General features: G+C 40.4%; 1 protein-coding gene across 1 annotated transcript in view; it reads right to left on the bottom strand.

Annotated features, from left to right (window-relative positions):
• The window catches only part of ofcc1 (orofacial cleft 1 candidate 1), a 74,848-nt gene that overhangs the window by 18,781 nt on the left and 37,374 nt on the right, over positions 1-18,693 (bottom strand). The window contains exons 18-21 of the mRNA XM_053860088.1: positions 9,446-9,691; positions 6,789-7,041; positions 6,127-6,290; positions 2,743-2,902 (exon numbers count right to left, since the gene is read on the bottom strand). Coding sequence (XP_053716063.1) covers positions 2,743-2,902; positions 6,127-6,290; positions 6,789-7,041; positions 9,446-9,691 — 823 coding nt within the window. The remainder of the gene's footprint in view (positions 1-2,742; positions 2,903-6,126; positions 6,291-6,788; positions 7,042-9,445; positions 9,692-18,693) is intronic.

Genomic DNA, 18,693 nt, shown 5'->3' with positions numbered 1-18,693 from the left:
TCAACAGGTTTCCTCCCCACCAATACACTGCTGTTGCAGAACACCTTGGGTGTTCCAAAACTTGCCTGCTGGTAATCCATTACCTAGACATACGAAGACAAACGGCGCAGAGGAGTGCAAATGTTGATGCAATCAGGTTGCGAAAACATCTCCAGGGCCACGGCACAAACCCGCCCGCTCCTCTCAGCCCCCTCTCCTTCTTTCATTCTGACTGTCTCTCCTGCAATTATCACAATGTCACCACCACTAACTGGAAACTTTCCTCTCTGTGAATAAACCGGGGGAAGGAGGAATCTACGGCGGGTGATCTGCCGCTCCACTCTGTCACTGTCCCCGCCGCGGCTCTGACAAAACAGTTTGCATACCTGCTTAAGCAGCACAGAAATTAACACCTCCCTTCCAGGTACAGTCATCACGGAAGTGACGGCAGACAATTAATTAGGTCCATCTGCATCACCGACTTTGCATTATTAATGGGGCTCATTACGGAACTGCTAGCATGATGTGGGGCACGTTCGCATGCCCGGCAGGTCAAATGATGATCGGCCTCCAATGAAACTGAGGGGACATTAACTATATCAGATGACTGTGTAAAGAGAAATGACAGCTTCAATGTGCCGCGATGCATTTGCTTTTGTGAAAAACCCAAAGTTGTTTCTGAGTTTATCGGCTGTTATATCAAAAGTTTTACACACTGGATATACAGCGGTTGAGTTGAATTCAATTTCATGTATCGCAGTTGTGCTAATGAAGAATTTAAATGCTTTAATATAACATTTCCTTTGACTATTTTATTATTTTAGCATAAAAGCCTTTTGTTTTTTATACCTTCACATCATCATTTAGTTTCTCTTCTGAATTGCTGCACCTTTTTCTTCCTCTAATTTAGAATACTTTATTTGGTAAAATTCAATTGTAATAGCATTTACTGTGTTTTTGAAAATGAGTTTTAATTTGAATTTATATATATATATATATATATATATATATATATATATGTGTGTGTGTGTGGTTTTTTTTCATGTAATGTTAGTTAGTCATATTTGTGGTTGTCAATCCAGTGTGGGATGAGTTATGTGGTGTCCCAGTTTCCTACCTCTTATCGTATTCTGTTTCACAGAGGTGAGGCATGCTTTTCTTTGGGCGGCCACTTTGCATCACAGCTGCACCTGATCTTTTAATTGACACCGTGGTTCTTAATGGCAGCGAAGACAGACCCTGTTTTCACCCTTGTCAGCCTCTGAATTGTTCTCACCCTGTCAAGATGTTTGTTTGTACCTTCCTTGCGTACCAATCTCCGGGTTTTCGCTCAGCCTGGTCTGTTTGATTTATTATATTTTGCTCATTTAGTTGTGGGTATTTTGGCATTAAACGCACTATGTGCACTATGTGTTTCTCTAATTTATTATATGTTTACTTTAATATTGCCTTTTCAAATACACACGTCAAATACACATTTAAGTCTGCTTCTATGTCTTACATTGGTAAATTAATGTTGTTATATACTGTACTCTTTTGTACAGTTCATTTTGCATAAAGTGTAAAGTAATTTCGTTCTGATACAAAGTCATGGGTAAATAACTAAAATGGTTGTTGTACAAATTGTTTACAAAAAAACAAGAATGACAACCTTGCCCTTTTCATGTCAACTGACTTTCTAGTGGTATAAAGTGTCACTTTTCTTTGTCAAAGATGAGATCAGCTCATGAGATAGTTACGTAAGACTTTCCTCCAGTGAGTCAGGTCACTTTCCTAAGTAACTCAGACAGCACTCTGGAAGACTAATTTGCCTGCATGCTAATTTTTGTCATTTTCCCTCCATTAACTATTTATCATAGATGGGGGAACAAAAAAAAAATATTCATGAAGGTGAGCGAGGGAGCAGATCGAGGGAGCTGAAACTAATATTTTGCAACTCTAATGATTTTTTGCATCCCTAATTAGATAGAATAAGGTTGATATGATTAGGTCAGGATCTAGTGTTTTTCATTAAAAATACATTTCAGAAACTGTATTCTGAATGTGCCCTTGCAATTAAATAATGAATCTGCCGCATTCCTTATTACGGACCCAATTAATATCAGAGGCGCCAGCGTAATTTTAATAACTGTGGGCCACAAGGCCTTCATTAACAGAGGAAGCCAAAGAAGGGATGAGGGGAATGAAAACAAGGTACTTTGAGGAGGTGTTGGAGAAATATCGAACTTAAACGAGAAATACAAAATACGTGACATTTTTTAATTATTATTTTCAGCTGGGTAAAATGAGAAAAACAATACCTTGAGCTCCCAACATTACAATCCTATAGGTGTCACTGACATGTAAAAAGTCAGTGAATTGATGTGCAAACTAACTTGTGTGTGACTGAAAGTCAGTCAGAACGCTGTGCTAAAAGATGCAAAGAATCATGAAAGTAGTCACATTTTCAGTCACTTCCTCTGGTCTTCACTGGGCTAAAGTGGGTTGTCAAACAGACTCATAAGCTTTGAATGTTATTTGAAATGTACCTGAACCAGCAGTGCGACAAATCAGCCACTACTTAGTTCTCACCAAGTTTCTATCTTTGTTCTTAACCTGTATATAATATAAGCTGAAGACATCAGGTATAAAAGCTGTTTCATTCTTTAGTTTTCTTGTAGACATAAGCGAGTTGTCCTGAAAGTCACCACCAGCATATTTTTTTTTCAATATTGTGCTTGTGTTTGGCTTGTATCTTGCCAGGTGCTTTTGAGTGACGCATACCTTACGTCTCTCCCCGTTGTAACCCCTCCACTGCTCCGCCTTCTTCACAATGTAGCTCAGCTCCCGATTGGACAGCTCCAAATCTTGTGGTAGAAAGTACTTTCCCTCTCTTGCTGTGATTCTCTGAAAGACGTCCAGCATGCGACCATCGTTGTGGAATCTGTGGAGATTTGATAGCGATGAGGCGCTACAAGGAGTGATGCCATTCTGAATCATTGTCTGGGTTCTATCAGGTTCACCACAGGTCACATGTCAGAGCGAGGGCAGCGCGGCATCTTTGCTTTGTGTCGGAGCTTGACTCCGAACTGCAACTGTCCTCTGCACTTAATAGCATCCTGTCCTGGCCTGGATTTTTTACTGACTTATTGACTGGCTTTTATAGAGCAGGCACTGTCATAATGGCCCCAACTCTGCGGAAGAACACATGAACCTTGCATTGATTACTCAGAGCTATTTCTAGTGAAACACCATAAAAGTCTAATACATCAAGTCAATCGCGATAAAAGAGGAAGAGGAATCAAATAAACCGGCCTGTGAGTGGGAAGCCCTTTTGTTAACTCCAACTGACTGCATCGATGTCTGTGTTTGGCTGACTGTCTGCGTGGTTCTGCATCTGGTGATGTGTGGGAGTCACATCCTGAGATACACTTCAGTGCTAATGCTAAGCTTCAAAGATGGCCCATAGAACTGACGTGGTGGTTACAGATGGACCCTGAGTCACAAGAAGATTTTCCGCACAGAAGGGAGCATATCGATTCGTACCTCCAGACGAGCCTGCATCGGCAACGGGTTGGTTTCTCTTTTGCCACACCAGGCTGTGAGCAGCCAACCGCTTTAAAGAATCAACATGTCTGTAAACAAATGTCTTGGCTGACCATCAAATCCAGCAGACCTTGTGCCCTTCCATAGAGATTCTCATCTGTCAGAGGGTAATCAACTCTCAAATAAAAACAACATCAAGGAGACAGGGTTTTATACAAGACGCGGGTACGCAGCTTTGAACTCAGCATCATTCCCCATCGCTCCTGGGACAGTGATGTTTGTAGAATCTTGACCTCAGACACAGGAATAGCATGCATTCATTTTCATCCTTCACTTGAATTGCGCTTCTCATTCATTTATGCAGTCTCTCTCTTGGAGCAACATCTTTGCATTTTTTTTTTCTGCTTTAGGAATATGTTGGGGTTTGTTTGGCGTTGGATGTGCCCTAAGTTTAACAGTTTGCTACTTGTATCCAGGACTTGACCTGAATGATAAAGCTTGCATCGTATCTTTTTCAACATAAGGCCCGGTCTTAGTACATTTGTTAACCTATAGAACTTATTTGTATGGAATATTCATGACAAGATAACCCCAGAGGATAAATACAAAAGCAGGGATGCTTGGTCTAATGCATATTATTCTTGTTTTGCCCTGCTTCGGAATGTTAATGTATTTAGCCATGCATGTTAATGAACCATGTTGATTTTTATAAAACAATAGAAAAAACATTTGACACTGAACTTCTTTCCTTTGAAATGTGACTCATGAAATTATTGTTTTTTTAACCAAGTACATGACTTGAATCCCAATCATGGATTCTCGAGACCCATCTATGCAGACTTTTGCAAGTGACTACTCAACGGAGCTGAGACGAACTTAACCAAATTTACTTTTACGTAAATCGTGTGTGCAACAACAGCTGTAATACGATTTGGATTTGTAATGTTGTGGTTTTTTTAAATACTGTCTTTTCAACCTCATGAAATATTTGTTAATAGTTATATTTTGCCATTCCATTGATTTCTACCTTGAAGAACAAGCCACCACCATTCCACCTTACCGTTGCGCAGCACTATTTGGTTAGCATGTAGCATTGCTAGTGGTTTCACTATGACCCAGAACACACCAAAGAGACCCAGCACTTCCCATGTTTAACTGTTGCACGTGGCAAACAACACAGCCAGCTTGCTAGCAAAGACTCTCTTCCTCCTCAATGCAAACATGAGCTTCCTTTTAGGGTTGGTTCTCCATCATTGTCCAACTGTTCTTTAGGGCATGTATTTACAATGTTATGCTTTTAATGTGTTTTTGGGCCTTCAGTGCCTCTGAGGTTATTCTTAAGAATATTCAAAGTGAAAAAAGTTTCCATGAGGAAATCATTAATGCCCAAACAAAATCTTCCTTAAGTTACATCTACGTCAGATGCGAAAAGTATGATCAATTTGCGATAATTAATTATGAGTTAACGGCTGTAGTGTGATTAATCGTGATTAAAAATTCCATTTGATTGACATTTCTTGTATATAGCTCTGGGCATTTCTCTTTTTTCTTTTCTTTTTTATTTTATAAATAGGTCAAGCTCCATGTCAGAGCCCGTTCCTTGCAGCCAATAGGAGAAGCCAACCCACAAAATGATCAGTCTGTGGCCTACATTCAACCCAAAGCAGTGCAGCGTTTGAGTGGCAGAAGTCATTATTCCTGACTGCTGTTTTAATATTGTCCATTTAGTCAGAGCCTGATAAGCGTCCTGCTTAGCAAAATTGCTACCTCTCCATGCCTGTCAATCTCTGTCTGATTATTTCAACATAGCGTCCTGAAGCAAAGAGTCTCTCCGTTTGCAGGAGGTGGAGAACACACCTTAAAAGAAATGAGTTTGTGAAGCATGGCAACAACTTAAAAACAGTGTTACTGAAGGGAATTACTTCTTGTGTTTTCACTTTATTGAGAGATCTGACAGCATCATGAAGAAATTGGGGCGGAGACTCTTCACAGGCTTAACAGCAAAATGGGAAACAGTTTCTTAAAGTGACAGTGTTCAATGTGTTTCCCTGACTTACACAGTTCACTATTTAATTGTCAATGTGAGGCTGACAGCAGCCAAGCAAAACAGGAAGCCAAATTGGGACATGTGGGTTAGGGGTTGGGCACCTCCCATGTCCACGCTTTCTATAGCTAGATATTGAAATAGTACAGTGTGTGATGTTCTGTAAATATTTAACTTGCATCGTGATAAGAGTGTTGTCATACCTATGGCTGCATAACTGAATGACCATGAGAGAAGCCTGACTAAGGTAATGGGAGGATGTGATGACAGTGTTTTTTGTTTTGATTTTTTTGTCAAGAATTTCACAGTTTTAAAAATGTGCTCCAAAAGACACACTTTGGGTCTATCTGTGCATTAAAATTTTTAAAGCCTGACAAAAGCAATGGGGCGTCACGTAACCGTGATGTAATTTCTTCTTTGTAGATTTAAATTACTTCAATTAGATGACACTCAACACAGTTTTTTAAAGACAGTGCAAAGCTTAAGCTAAGCCCATTGTAATGACTTAAAAACTAAATGCTGCATTCATAGGCAGAGAACACAACTTAATGACACATGAGTTCATAATGGAGTCTTACCTGAGCATGTATATGAAAAAGATGGTGATGGACAGCAGAAAAATGACGGTGTATAGGAACAGAGTGATGATTATTCCAGCACGACCAGATCGATCAACTCTGTAAAAGTGCCAAAATAGTTTTGCTGCGTCCGCCACTGGTCTCTCTGGATTGTAGTGGAGATGCTGCGACATCGAAGACAAGAGCAAACCACTACATGAAAAAAAGTACCAACCTTGACGAACACATTATGTTTGATGAGGTCATGAACTCGATTTTGGATTGGACAATACACACAATGTATTGTCCTGGTTGAGCACTATGTAATCCAATGAAATCTTGATATATGATCTAGTTGTTGGCAACAATGTGTGCGCAAGCATTTTTTTTTGAAGAAGAAGAAGAATGTCGTCATTTGTAGGTCATTTTTAGTCATTGTTATTATTATTATTATTATTATTATTATTATTATTATTATTATTATTATTATCATCATTATAAATAATAATAATAATATTATTGTTGTTCTTGTTATTATTATTATCTTCAGCCAAGCAATGTCATATTTGGCATCAGTTATGTCTCCTCCCTCTTTTTTGTTGCAACATAAAGTCACTTTGCCAAGATAAAGTGAACTCCTATTTAAAGTGTACAAGTGTCCAGGTTATTTTTAAGTGACTTACCCCGAGGATGGCGTCCACAGCAAAGACCGCCAGGGGGTTTAGGACTGTCCACACTCCCTGAGCCATGATAAACTTTGACGTGAAGGAAGGGAGTGAGCCAAATATCTGTTGACAGGCCCATCTGATCAGAACCAGCAGGAACATTACTGCGTTCAAGGTCAGGGGACCCACCACCACCATCGCCAGCTCCTCCCGGGTGTGCAGTAAAGAACTCTGGTACACAAGGTCCACTGTGTGTGCGTGGAGCTGGAATCTGGTGGGAAGCAGAGATGGGTGATGTGAGTGAATGATGTGCATGTGTCAATATGCATGTACGTTTGTGAGCGGGTGGGGCTGTAGGGCAAACAATTTCTTCAATTCACACAATATATCATACTATTTGTGGATGAGTCGGTCGTGTTTAATTAGTCTCATGATAATCATCCAGCTTGACTAGATTGTGCTGCCTTTGTTATGTCCACTACTCGATAAAATATGCTCATATATATATATATATATATATATATGTACATGAGAGCCTTCACACCTTCACAGCACGCTATCGTAAGTTACAGCAAGCCTCATGAGTTCCTTAATCTTCCCAACCGACAGGAGAGGAAAAGTCCAGTTTTTGCTCATTAAGTCCATCTGATTTGCTCTAAGAGTCTGCTTCCTTTCTGATTCTGCTCATTTATCTTATAGACGTGGTTCATTGCAGAAATAGCTGAAGCAAATCCCCACAGTTGAATGTTACTTTGCGCCTGTTGTTGTGCAGCAACTTCAATACATATAACTTTACTGTGTGTGTCACGCAGTGTATTTCAGCTGAAAGCAAACACAATGAAAACAGACTCAAACTGTATATCCTGTGAGCCTAAGTACTATGTATAATCTAGAATTTGACTAGATTTGCAACACTATTACGTATATTATTCCATATGCCCCTTGTCTGCAACCACCGACATCACAGTACTGTACTTGACTCTCTCTCTCTCTCTCTCTCTCTCTCTCTCTCTCTCTCTCTATATATATATATATATATATATATATATATATATATATATATATATATATATATATATATACAGACAATATACAGACAGGCTGCTGGCGTGTAGTGGATTTTATATATATATACTTCATAATAAATTATTTTTATTTATTAAATATTGATCAAGAAATATTATTTTATTCATTGTCATTTGATTTACCAATGTGGTGTCTTGAGATATGTTACCTAAAAAGGGTATGCATGGCTGAAGAGAGGAAATATGCTGGCTGGAAATGAGAACTGGAGGGGTTTGGAGGGTGGCGGGTGGATCTGGAGGGGGGGTTTGCTTGTCATCACAGTGACTGTCACTCTTGGCCTCCTCCTCTCTCACTGGTCACCAGCTCTGGTCAGGCCATGGCAGGAGAAAGTGCTCGGAGGGAGAACACTAGATTCAGACATGTGGAAGTTGTCATCCATTGTTGACCCCTTCTGTTTTCACATTTTCATTTTTCCACTTCCTATCTGCACCCTCCGTCCAATGTGAGATGTAGGCAACACTATGTTATCTCAATAAAAATCTGCTTATTTTCGCAGCCAACCATATTTTAGTTATGTACCAAAACAATAGAACACGGCAATGCGATGCAACTGAAGAGTTCCCTGGCGTCATATTGCTGTTTATTCACATTGTTGCATGGTAAATAATAACAATAAATTCCTTACTTGGTCAATTGAAACCGTGTGTTAAAAAGCACTATTACAAAATCAACAGCTTCTTGAGAGCTGTGTGTGTTAATGGTGGGATTCCACATAAGTTATTGGAGAACTTTGTCTGACTTTGACTTAAAACACTTCCACATTTCATGCAACTTCTTGTCAATTGTTGAGCAACATTTGATTTGTTTAGTAGTTGGCTTACCTGTTTCCGAACATGTGACAAAAATGACCTCATGATCACGAGTTAAATTGTAACATTTTTTTTCTGCCACCTCCAAACCTTCCTTTCCCCTGTGGCTGACACAGCGAAGTTGGTCAAGGGAGCAGACGTACTGCATGTTCCCATTGGACTCCTCCTGCTTGCACGTGCTTAGCTAACCCCAAAACAAACATGACATCACTGTGCAACACTGCAGGTCCGTTGCAGATCCAGGTTCTTCAGATTTTGTTTTCTTTCGCCAGTTGCTTGATCACATGTATAATGGTGAAGGAAGGAGTATTTTCCTCGGGGGAGTTTCGCCACACTTGCATGTATTTTCCCAAGGGACTCAGGTTTCTTCCCATTGTCCAAAGATTGACTGTGGTTAATTGATGACTTTAAATTGTTCTTTGAGTGTGCATGCGTGTCAGTGGTTGCTCAGCCACATGTCACCTGTCCAGGGTGCCCCCTCCCTCTTGCCCCAAGTTTCAGTCGGGCAGCTCCGTGACAGAATTAGTGGAAGAAAACAAATTATGAAATTGTGTGAGTAATGTGCCATAAAACGTGGACACACCAAATGATGAGTTGCATGTAGAATGTGTCCACTCGGCAGTAAGTCAGATGCAAAAGTATTTCTGTCACTGGTGAAGCATATTAGCAGTTTGCACCGTATAGTCCGCCCTCGCTGCCCTGACGTTGGTGTGCGCGTGTGCTTGCATGTCTGTGTGTGTGTGTATGCGTGCAGGCTGATATCAAAGGAAACAAACTCACTTGTTGACAGGAACTGCGATGGCCTGGAGGTAGAGCCACTGGCTGCCGTAATGCAGGTAGAGCCTCACAAACCACATCAAAGCCAGCAGCAGCATAATGAGGCCGAGCTGTTGAGCAGAGCTCCGCCAGCCACCATACAGTTGTTGTTGCCGTGGCAACGGCAGGCCCATCTCCAACGGCAGCATGCGGAGGGCCAAGTGGGCCCGGTCATACAGTCGGGAGGGACTGGGGCCACTTTGTGAAGATCTGTTCATGAATAGAATGCCAACAAAACATCAATGTTGAAGTGCAACTCTATTCTAAAAATAATATGTATGTGAATCTACTGTATGAGCATTTACTGGATGAACGGATGGTAAATGATATGACTGTTTTAGTGGTTGTCTGACTATTGCTTAATAAAATCAAGAAGACCACCTGCCCTTGTTTAATGTAACGTGTATTAGAATTAGAAAATACTTGGCCCCTCGTGATTTTAAGAATCGATAGGTAGAATGACGTGTAAAAAAATATATACTTACATTTTCAACTGCTTTATTATTTGAAGATAGTGAAGAGTGAATGACATATATCATAACCTGGCAGCGTGAGTGGTGAGGTCTAGTGCATTAATTGACACATATTCTGTGCACACACACACACACGCACACACACACACACAGACACAAACAGATAGGAATCCCTTCCAGCAGTGTTCAGCTTCCTTCAGCACCTCTGCCTCCTCTGTGCCGCCCTTTGTCAGTCTGCTCAACTATTCTCTTTCATATTAAGGGCACAGATGGAGCAGCAGAGGAAAGTAGAGACAAACTCGCAGTACGTCAGCACAGGCGAGTGATGGCCTTGCATTTTTCACTGAAACTGTAACGTGTTTCACACGGCATTGTGTTATTGAATATTGAACACGCTTTGTTTACACTTGTAAACACGAGGAGACACAGGTGAACTCCATCGTCAGGCTGGGAGTAATTACAGCATTGCTAGTTTTGCTGTGAGGAGTTATGGTTCGCATCAGAGTGTGACTTCAGGCCCTGGCCTGTGGACATCCCTGTGTCTCACCACGGTGTCCCAGAGCACAGTAGGAATTCACTTTGTAGTGTGCACCTCGGGAAAATGGGAGATTGCCTAAAGATGAAAAATAAGGAATAAAAGGAGACAAAATCAATTGTGTCGAACCCCTCACTCCTGCTTCATCCAATAAATTAGGTTTAGCCTGCAATAATGTATTGTTTACTTGTGTTAGTCTCACACAGAAATACTGCAGACATGGTCTGCCAGTGACAAGTGGGACAGTCTCTCAGAAAAAAAAGCATTATCTTTTTTTTCCAATGTATGCATTTATTTATACTTTTTTTTCTATATGATATACATACATATACATATACATACAGTGAGTACACTCCAGAACTTCCTCCATAAGAATAATAGTGGCACACCATTCACCGCATTTGGGATAGATTTGCTCAAAAAGCACTTAGTCAGCACTGGGGGTGAATAAATATTCATAGCTGTGCTGAAATAAACTCAAGAAGAGACGATAAACATCTCCTATTAAAGTTATTGCTTCGATGTTTTCACAGCATGAAGTTCTTCTGAAGACTTTCCTTTCCTGTTTGTGCAAGATGATGCGTCACCTGGGTTTTCGCATCATCTCAATGTTTGCATTGGTTTTCTCAAGACTCTTTCTCAAAGAAAAAAAGGACGGACAACAGTTGGGAGTGTATGAGTAACCAACTGGTTACCATGACAGCATCAACCATCAGCTGTCGACCTGTGCTTCATTTTTCTTATTGGGGGTTGGGTCAAGGCCGAATGCTCTTCTGCGGAGACACCAAGGTCAGACCAACCAGGAGACAACCAGGAGGACGTACTTGGACTTCCCCGGAATATCTCACCAGGTGGACACTTCCTCATTCTGGCTTTGCTCCATGTGGAGAAGCAGTGGTCCAACTTTGATTCCCTTGCAACTTCAGCTGTGATTCAGATACATACTGTGGTACAATTTTGATAGAAAAGAAAAATATGCTTCAGAACACAGAGAGCATTTTAATGTACATGGAGTCACTAGCTGTAAAAAGGCAGAAAATGTCTCCCACTGACCCAACAGCAAGCGATTCTTTACATAAAGCAAGCCTAGTCCAACAGTACAAGACAAGCCAAATGAGAAGATGCAGCTGAGTGAATAAATAAATAAATAAACCACATAAACAGACAAGTGAGCTACAGATAGTGGATGATTGCAGCTGAATCCTGTGGCTGATTTGCATCTCCCTCAGATGTTAACTCCCTACTCTTGTGTTCCAGAGACAGGCGTTGCTGGCAAAAATGCTGACAGTGCCAGTAGAAACCTTTTGCCCTGACTGCATAAAGCATGTAAACCTACCAGACAGACGACCAATCCCACTAATGCAGATGTACAACTGGAGACCATTCCCTTCCAGCCCAAAAGGGTGGCACCATCCCAGCCTACTGCCATCTGAAACCCTGACTCGACTTGTGGTAAAGACCACCCCAAACAACACTTCCTCACTCGGAACCGATCCCAGTCGTGAGTCGATGTTTCTTGTATATCGAGACTTAGTAACAGCAACACTGCTCCCCACGGTTTCCAGTGGTACTACTCTATTTGGACTGTATCCGTGAGTTTTGTGGAAACATGCAGAAATACAGATGAAATGAACACGGACAGAAGTCTTCATCCGGATCCGAATGTAACGTTGAACATAAATGGGCATTTATCCTCTATGGATCAGTGCTGTACGGAAACATCATACAGCTTGCATTTAAAGGGTGCAATGAAATAGTGATGTTGGATTAATTCACTGCACGCCAGCAGCCTGTCTGGATATTGTCAGCATCCAGATTGCAGTGTCGACTTGAGACTGGATGAGACCAAGACCACAAAAATGATCCTGAGACTCAACTTGAGCCACTATTTTTTTATTTTTTTTATTTTTTTATGTGAGCCTTCTTCCTGAGTACATTACACTGCATACGGTTATGACAAAAATGCTTCCAGTTTCATGACTCTCGGATTGAAATCACAGACTCTACAAAAAAAGAAAAAAAAAAAAAAAACGGTAAGCACATAGGCAAGATGCTGCCCTGTCTGGTGACGTCAGACAATCACACCAAACAAAGTATGACGTTCAATGAACAACAACACTGATTGTACATGATATAGAATATTTGTGGACCTGTGTATGTGAATGATATACTGGTCACATCTGAACAGATGTGTCATATGTCACATATTTGAACAAATGATCATATTATATCAGCTAATGAAGTTCAGCACATGAAAGAAGGAAAGGAGAAAGATTTTAGCCACAAAAACAGAGCTTAGATGCACACAGCTGAAAGCTGTTACACCTTCAAATTTAACTTTGGAGGCAAAAGTTATAACTACTGGCGACCGACTGGCTCTTAGTATGCATGTGATGAAACAAGCTGGAATACAGCACCTTTTTTGCACACTCTAAGGTTGTTCTGAAGTAACATATTGAATTGAGTGCATCTTTAATGAGAGAGTTAGTCGACAGTCTAGATGTATAAAAATGTATTTTAATAGCTTCCTACTTATATACTTAAAGATTCAAACGCATATTTAAACTTTAGCACGAAGAGAAAAGCAAGTCCACTCTAGTATGAGAAGTGAATATCTGTTGTAGGGGCAGGACGCTGGAGTTCTGTAGGGTGTTTCAAAAATAGCAGATTTATGGTGAGCAGTCTTGAGGGCAGCCGAGACTAAAGGTAACCCTCAGAATCCCTCTACACAGCCCCAGTGGCTTAAACCCTGCAGATTAAGTCCACTTTAAGAATTGGATTTATCCCTTTATTTTGAAGATTAAGATTATTTTCCCCCCACTTTGGTATTTGGGCCACTGGCATTGTTTATTAGCGCACCGAAAACACATATCTTTCTTCGTGTCGTCAAGGAATCTGTGGCTTCTGGGGGAGTAGTGAAAGATACAGTGTGAAAATAGACTTAAGAGATTGACAGATAGTGCGATTGTTTCTTTAGTGCCCCTGACGATTGTGCAGATTACAGACATGACAATCTGAGGTGTCAAGAGAGCCAAATGAAGATTGCACATCTTTGTTTACATTTCATTCAGGAAGAATGCACATGGTGCATTTTCACACTTTGACAGAGTCTGTCATCGGTTCTTGGTTGACTGGTTACTTTGTGAGACTCTTCACAGCAACTGACATATTTATGTCTATGAAGGGAATTTCTTTGGATCACACCAAAAATTGAAAAGGTGTGTCAAGGTCCCACATGATGCACAATAGTCAGCATTTATTTTGTTCCATTCTGAACACAGAGATCCGCACCCACACACATAAATACTGTACTCTACGCTCCACCTACTGTACTTAAGTCACCCACTCAAATCTGGAACAAATGGCTTTCAGATTTAGTGGACATCAGCTCTCCCCAATTATTGCTTTCATGCCGTGTCACAAAGGCTGGTTGTCATGAGGTTTCCTCCTAAAAGTCACCCAATGCTCAATAATACTAGCTTTTCGTGGGTAATATATCACCCTAGACATAGTTCTAAACTATACAGTACTACTAAAAAGCAAAAAGACCGTTAGCTCCACCCACGTCAACGTGTACGTCAACTGAACAAAACAAACAACAAAGGTTTTCACCGCTAAATATATCAGGATGTTGTGTATTCGGTTGTCAGAACCTGGACTGAGGTTCAACCACAGTGTATTTGGCCACTTGATGACCTCATCTGTCCACTCACCGATGTTCGGCTCTGGGATACTTTTCTGTCCGACAGTGAGTTTTGGCAGATACAATATGTGTTTTGACGGTCATACTCTCACATTTATCTCCGCCACACTTCTATTACAAAAATACACACCTTCCCATTCGTAGGTCAGTACTGTTTCGAAACTTTGAATGAGTCTATAGAAATAAAAGCAAATTATGTTTTCATAAAGCTAAAGCACTTACAACAACAACCACCTAATGGATGTACTATATCATCCTGAGCATCTCTACTAACTTTTAAGAAAAGCAATGAGATATTGGTCAACAGAATAAGATAAAGAGTTTGTTTTCTTTTTTTCATAGAAAGTTCAGGATTGGTTTAAAAAGGCTGACTTACATTTCTCTTTCACTTGTGACCTCTCATTGTTGCTGCTGTTACTGTACATTCAGAATTGTTTAGGGCTGGTAGGTACAACATTGTGGAATGCATCTGACCTACGTATTGGTTGTAGAGCTGAAGACACTGCTCTTTCACATAAGTGGTGGCATTTCCATCACAGCACAGTACTTTATTTTTGTCCTGAGCCAAAACATTTTTTTTATCAGTAAGTTGCTAAATCAAAAATAAATAAATAAATAAATAAAATAAAATAAAATAAAATAAAATAAATATATATATATATATACCCTAACCCTAACCCTACCCTAACCCTAACCCTAACCCTAACCCTAACCCTAACCCTAGTAACATCTATTGAATGCTATATATCCTTTGCCGGGTCCTTGAAAATGTAATGTTCATTTCATGATGCAAGCCTTTTTTCTTCTTCTTCCCAAGTCAAAACTACTTCACAACAATAAAATGAACATCAGCCGCTGAAGTGAAGTCCATTTGTGTCCCATTAAATAGTGTACTAATGATGCACCGGCAAATTAACAGAATTATTTGCAGCTGACTTGGACTGCAGCAGGGCATAATCACACACAGAGAAAAGAAATATGTTCCACTTAATTAGGAATCCTCATCTGACTGATCGTCGAGTGCACGTATTAGCGGGCAGGTTCTGACTTGAGACTGAATGTATGAAGGTCATGTCGATGAGTTAAGGAGTGAGACTGACATTGCAACAGGATCTTCACTATTGCGAAATGGTGATCAGAGTTTCCTCATAGTTGTGGCAAATAAGAGCTGGCATGTCAAGATTTATCACTGATGGAGGGGGGGTGGTAAAAGGTCTTCGCAATAAGCGGAAATTTCAGGATGTCTGCAAGTTGCTACTTGGAATAATGAGCTGTGAGCTTAAGCGGAGAACTAATGACACATATAGGGGTTAAAGGAAGAACTGGAGAGTCAAACACAAGTATGGTAATGCTTTTCTTTGAATGAAGGAAAGTGGTATTATGGCCCTTTCTCATTATACTTTCATTTCCATCTGGGTAAAACTGGTACCATTCCTGGCTGAGTGGATTTTCAAAACCTCCTCCAGACTGGTTCTATGATGCAGGTGGGAGAGGGACCATGATGTCACCATTGGCTAGTGAAGAGGGCCATGTTTTTCTGTACACCAAGCTCCAGAGTGAAGGCGACTCTCACACAGCGTGTTAACAATTCACATGTACCTTTGAAAAGAATGGCTAATGTTTTGACAACTCTGTGTATCAACAAAGCCATGGTTGATCACATTCAACATGAGATGGATGAGGTCACACTGAACAACGGCGTGTTGCGGAAATTCATGGAAAAGAAAGCGGTACATGGGATTATGTGAGACAAGCCTTCCTTTAAAGTAGTGGCACATTGCTACACCAACTGTTGAAGTCCATTACTTATATGGGATACTTTGTAGTCTGAGAGCTGGAGAATTTCCACAAATCTTGCTGTGAATGCCTCTTGATGTCAGTAAAGAAGAATTCACTTCAGCATTAGACTTATTTATAAGAAAGCGCTTCATTGGCTTTATTTCATTCCAATTTTCAACCAACCTTTGATCACTTTAAAGGCTCAATCTTCAGCTCAGGTAACAGCAGTACAGCCGACAAGCATTAACTCATACAAATCGTAACAGTTTAGACGTATACATGAGGTAGCTGTTTCATTGTTGAGCAACATCTGGTGTTTTATGGAGTGCCTGACTTAGCACGAGATGGGATTAATACATGGAAATGGTAGGTCCCATGGTGGGCTATAAACAAGGGTGGAAACATCATTGAATGCAGATGCACCTGGAATCAACAAACACGTTGACTGGCTTCTCGGAAATTTGCCGCCATGTAGAAACAGGTTGTTCTCCCTCTGTTTAAAATTAGTAGGGCATTAAAAAAAATGCCAATAAATGCACTAAATGACATAATAATGATACAAGGGCATACAGTAGAGTGTATCCATTCATCAGTTTGGGAGAGGCGTACAGGGAGGAGAGCTACTGAGGCTGAGAATAGGCCTTCAGAGAATTGCATCAGTATTTAAATGGATTTCACTTCTCTGACCTTGTCTCATAACTGCAGGACATTGTCACCAGAGAGATAGAGGAAGGAGAGAGAAGATGGAGAAAATTAGAGGCACAGAAAGCGAGATAAAGAATTAACTGGAGAGTAGGAAAAAAAATAGTTAAAATCCAAAGTGTCTTAACTTGGGGTTATATGAGTATTCAATTAGATCAGCTCATGGCAGGGAAGACGGAAACAAGGGAGAAAGTTTTCTTGACGCAAACTCAAGGATGCCTCTTACATTCTATCCCAAATCTCGGCCTTCCAGAGTACGTGTGTGAAACTCAAGGTCGAGGACCCAAAATCACAGAGTTCATTCATGATTAAACTGAAATGAAAATATGTGGATTTATTTTTTTTTATTAATAATTTAAAGTGCACAAAACATGTCTTAATGTCTTTTCTTTGCCATTTGACAGTCTGCCGTGCAGGGAAAACAACTGTGAAGAATGAATCTGAAAATGCCCAAAATGAGAGCATTGATTCTGATCGAAGCAAATTCAGTGAACAGTGGAGCAGCAGTTTTCTTCCTGCAGATAATACGGCTAAAATAGTTAAAAGGTCGACAGATATGACACTTGTTTCCTGTTCAAGGAAAACTATTCAATAAATATAGACTTTGGTCAGACAGTGTTTGACAATTTCCCCCCTTCTCCAAGAGAGTAGAGGAGGTCAGAACATGATGTTAATAATATATGAAGATATACTGAATATGGATGATAATAGCATAATATAACACAGGTTTAGGAAGTTGGCTTTATCTGGATGAATTACAAAGGTGGAATCCCACCTTCTTGGTTGGGTTCTTCTGAAGTGCTATGGGATTGACCTCCACATTGTGAGATACAGCTCCAGATGGAGAGGTTATACCTCTGTCACAAGTGAAAAATTAAAACTACAGTCATGATTATTTTTATTGTTGTTAAATAAATACAGTATATACGTAAAATGAATATCCATAGGCAGTCAAATCATATTTTAAAAATAAACAAATCAAGGGGCGGAAGAATATTGCAAAGTAATGAATTACATATTGTTAGGGTATCTATAATTGTTTAGCAAATTTAAAATATTAACTGCTTCATGGTGCAGTGACAACTTGCAAGACGTGTCCCCTCGTGCCTATCGGTGGTAAATGATGATGTCATGCTCACAAGTGTCAAACAGCACCGTGCATCAAGCACTGATAACATCGACTTCAATGATTCTTGGGTATTATTATGAGAGCCGTCCGTCAGAAATATTGTTTTAAGGTGGTATTTATTTGTGCAGGGCGTAGCACATTTGGCTGCGCTCATTTGAGTACTGTTCCTCGTCGTGTGAATTCTAACAATTTTATGTAATATGAAAATTCAATCTCAAATCATGCAGTAATATCTGATATAACTAATCTAATATATACAAATATTTCACTTCCGCTTCATGAGGCACTTGAATTTCTAGCTCGAGTGTCGGTGGGAACTGCTTTCATTAGAGCCAGACCACCAATGGGATCACAGTTGACTTTGACTGACGGCCACATCACTGCAGATTAGCCAATCATTTCACAACGCTGGCATGTCACGGAACTGACAGCTCTGATTTCCATAAAGGAAAGAACATGGTGAGTGTGTGTGTGTCTGCGGGATCTAAAGTGACCCAGAGCGTTCTTGTTTTTCAAACTGACAAGACCAGAGCACGTCTGGACGCCGAAATCCCTCACATGTGCACCCGGGCAGTGGTAGCCAGGGGCCTCTCTTTCACACATGCACTTCAGCATGCACACATGCAGACACATTCCTGCCCCTTCAGCGCAGGAAAAAGTCCAGGAAAGCAGTGGAGACCCAGAGTTGACCGGTGCGGCATCAGATTTGATTGAACTTTGCAATGCGATATTAGGTCCAGAAGAAACCTGGAAGTTTTTATTTTCAAGTACAACTACTATAACACGTTCATACGTTTACTTTTAACTACTTATGTTGTCATAACAAGAAGCCCAAAAATCTCGTATAACTAAATCCATTCAAACACATGAAGTCATCAGACAAAAAGAGCT

The sequence above is a fragment of the Synchiropus splendidus genome, chromosome 3 (assembly GCF_027744825.2).
Source record: "Synchiropus splendidus isolate RoL2022-P1 chromosome 3, RoL_Sspl_1.0, whole genome shotgun sequence".
Taxonomy (NCBI): Eukaryota; Metazoa; Chordata; class Actinopteri; order Syngnathiformes; family Callionymidae; genus Synchiropus; species Synchiropus splendidus.
The sequence above is the reverse complement of the archived record's forward strand: the minus strand, read 5'-3'. Positions and strand labels throughout refer to the sequence as shown.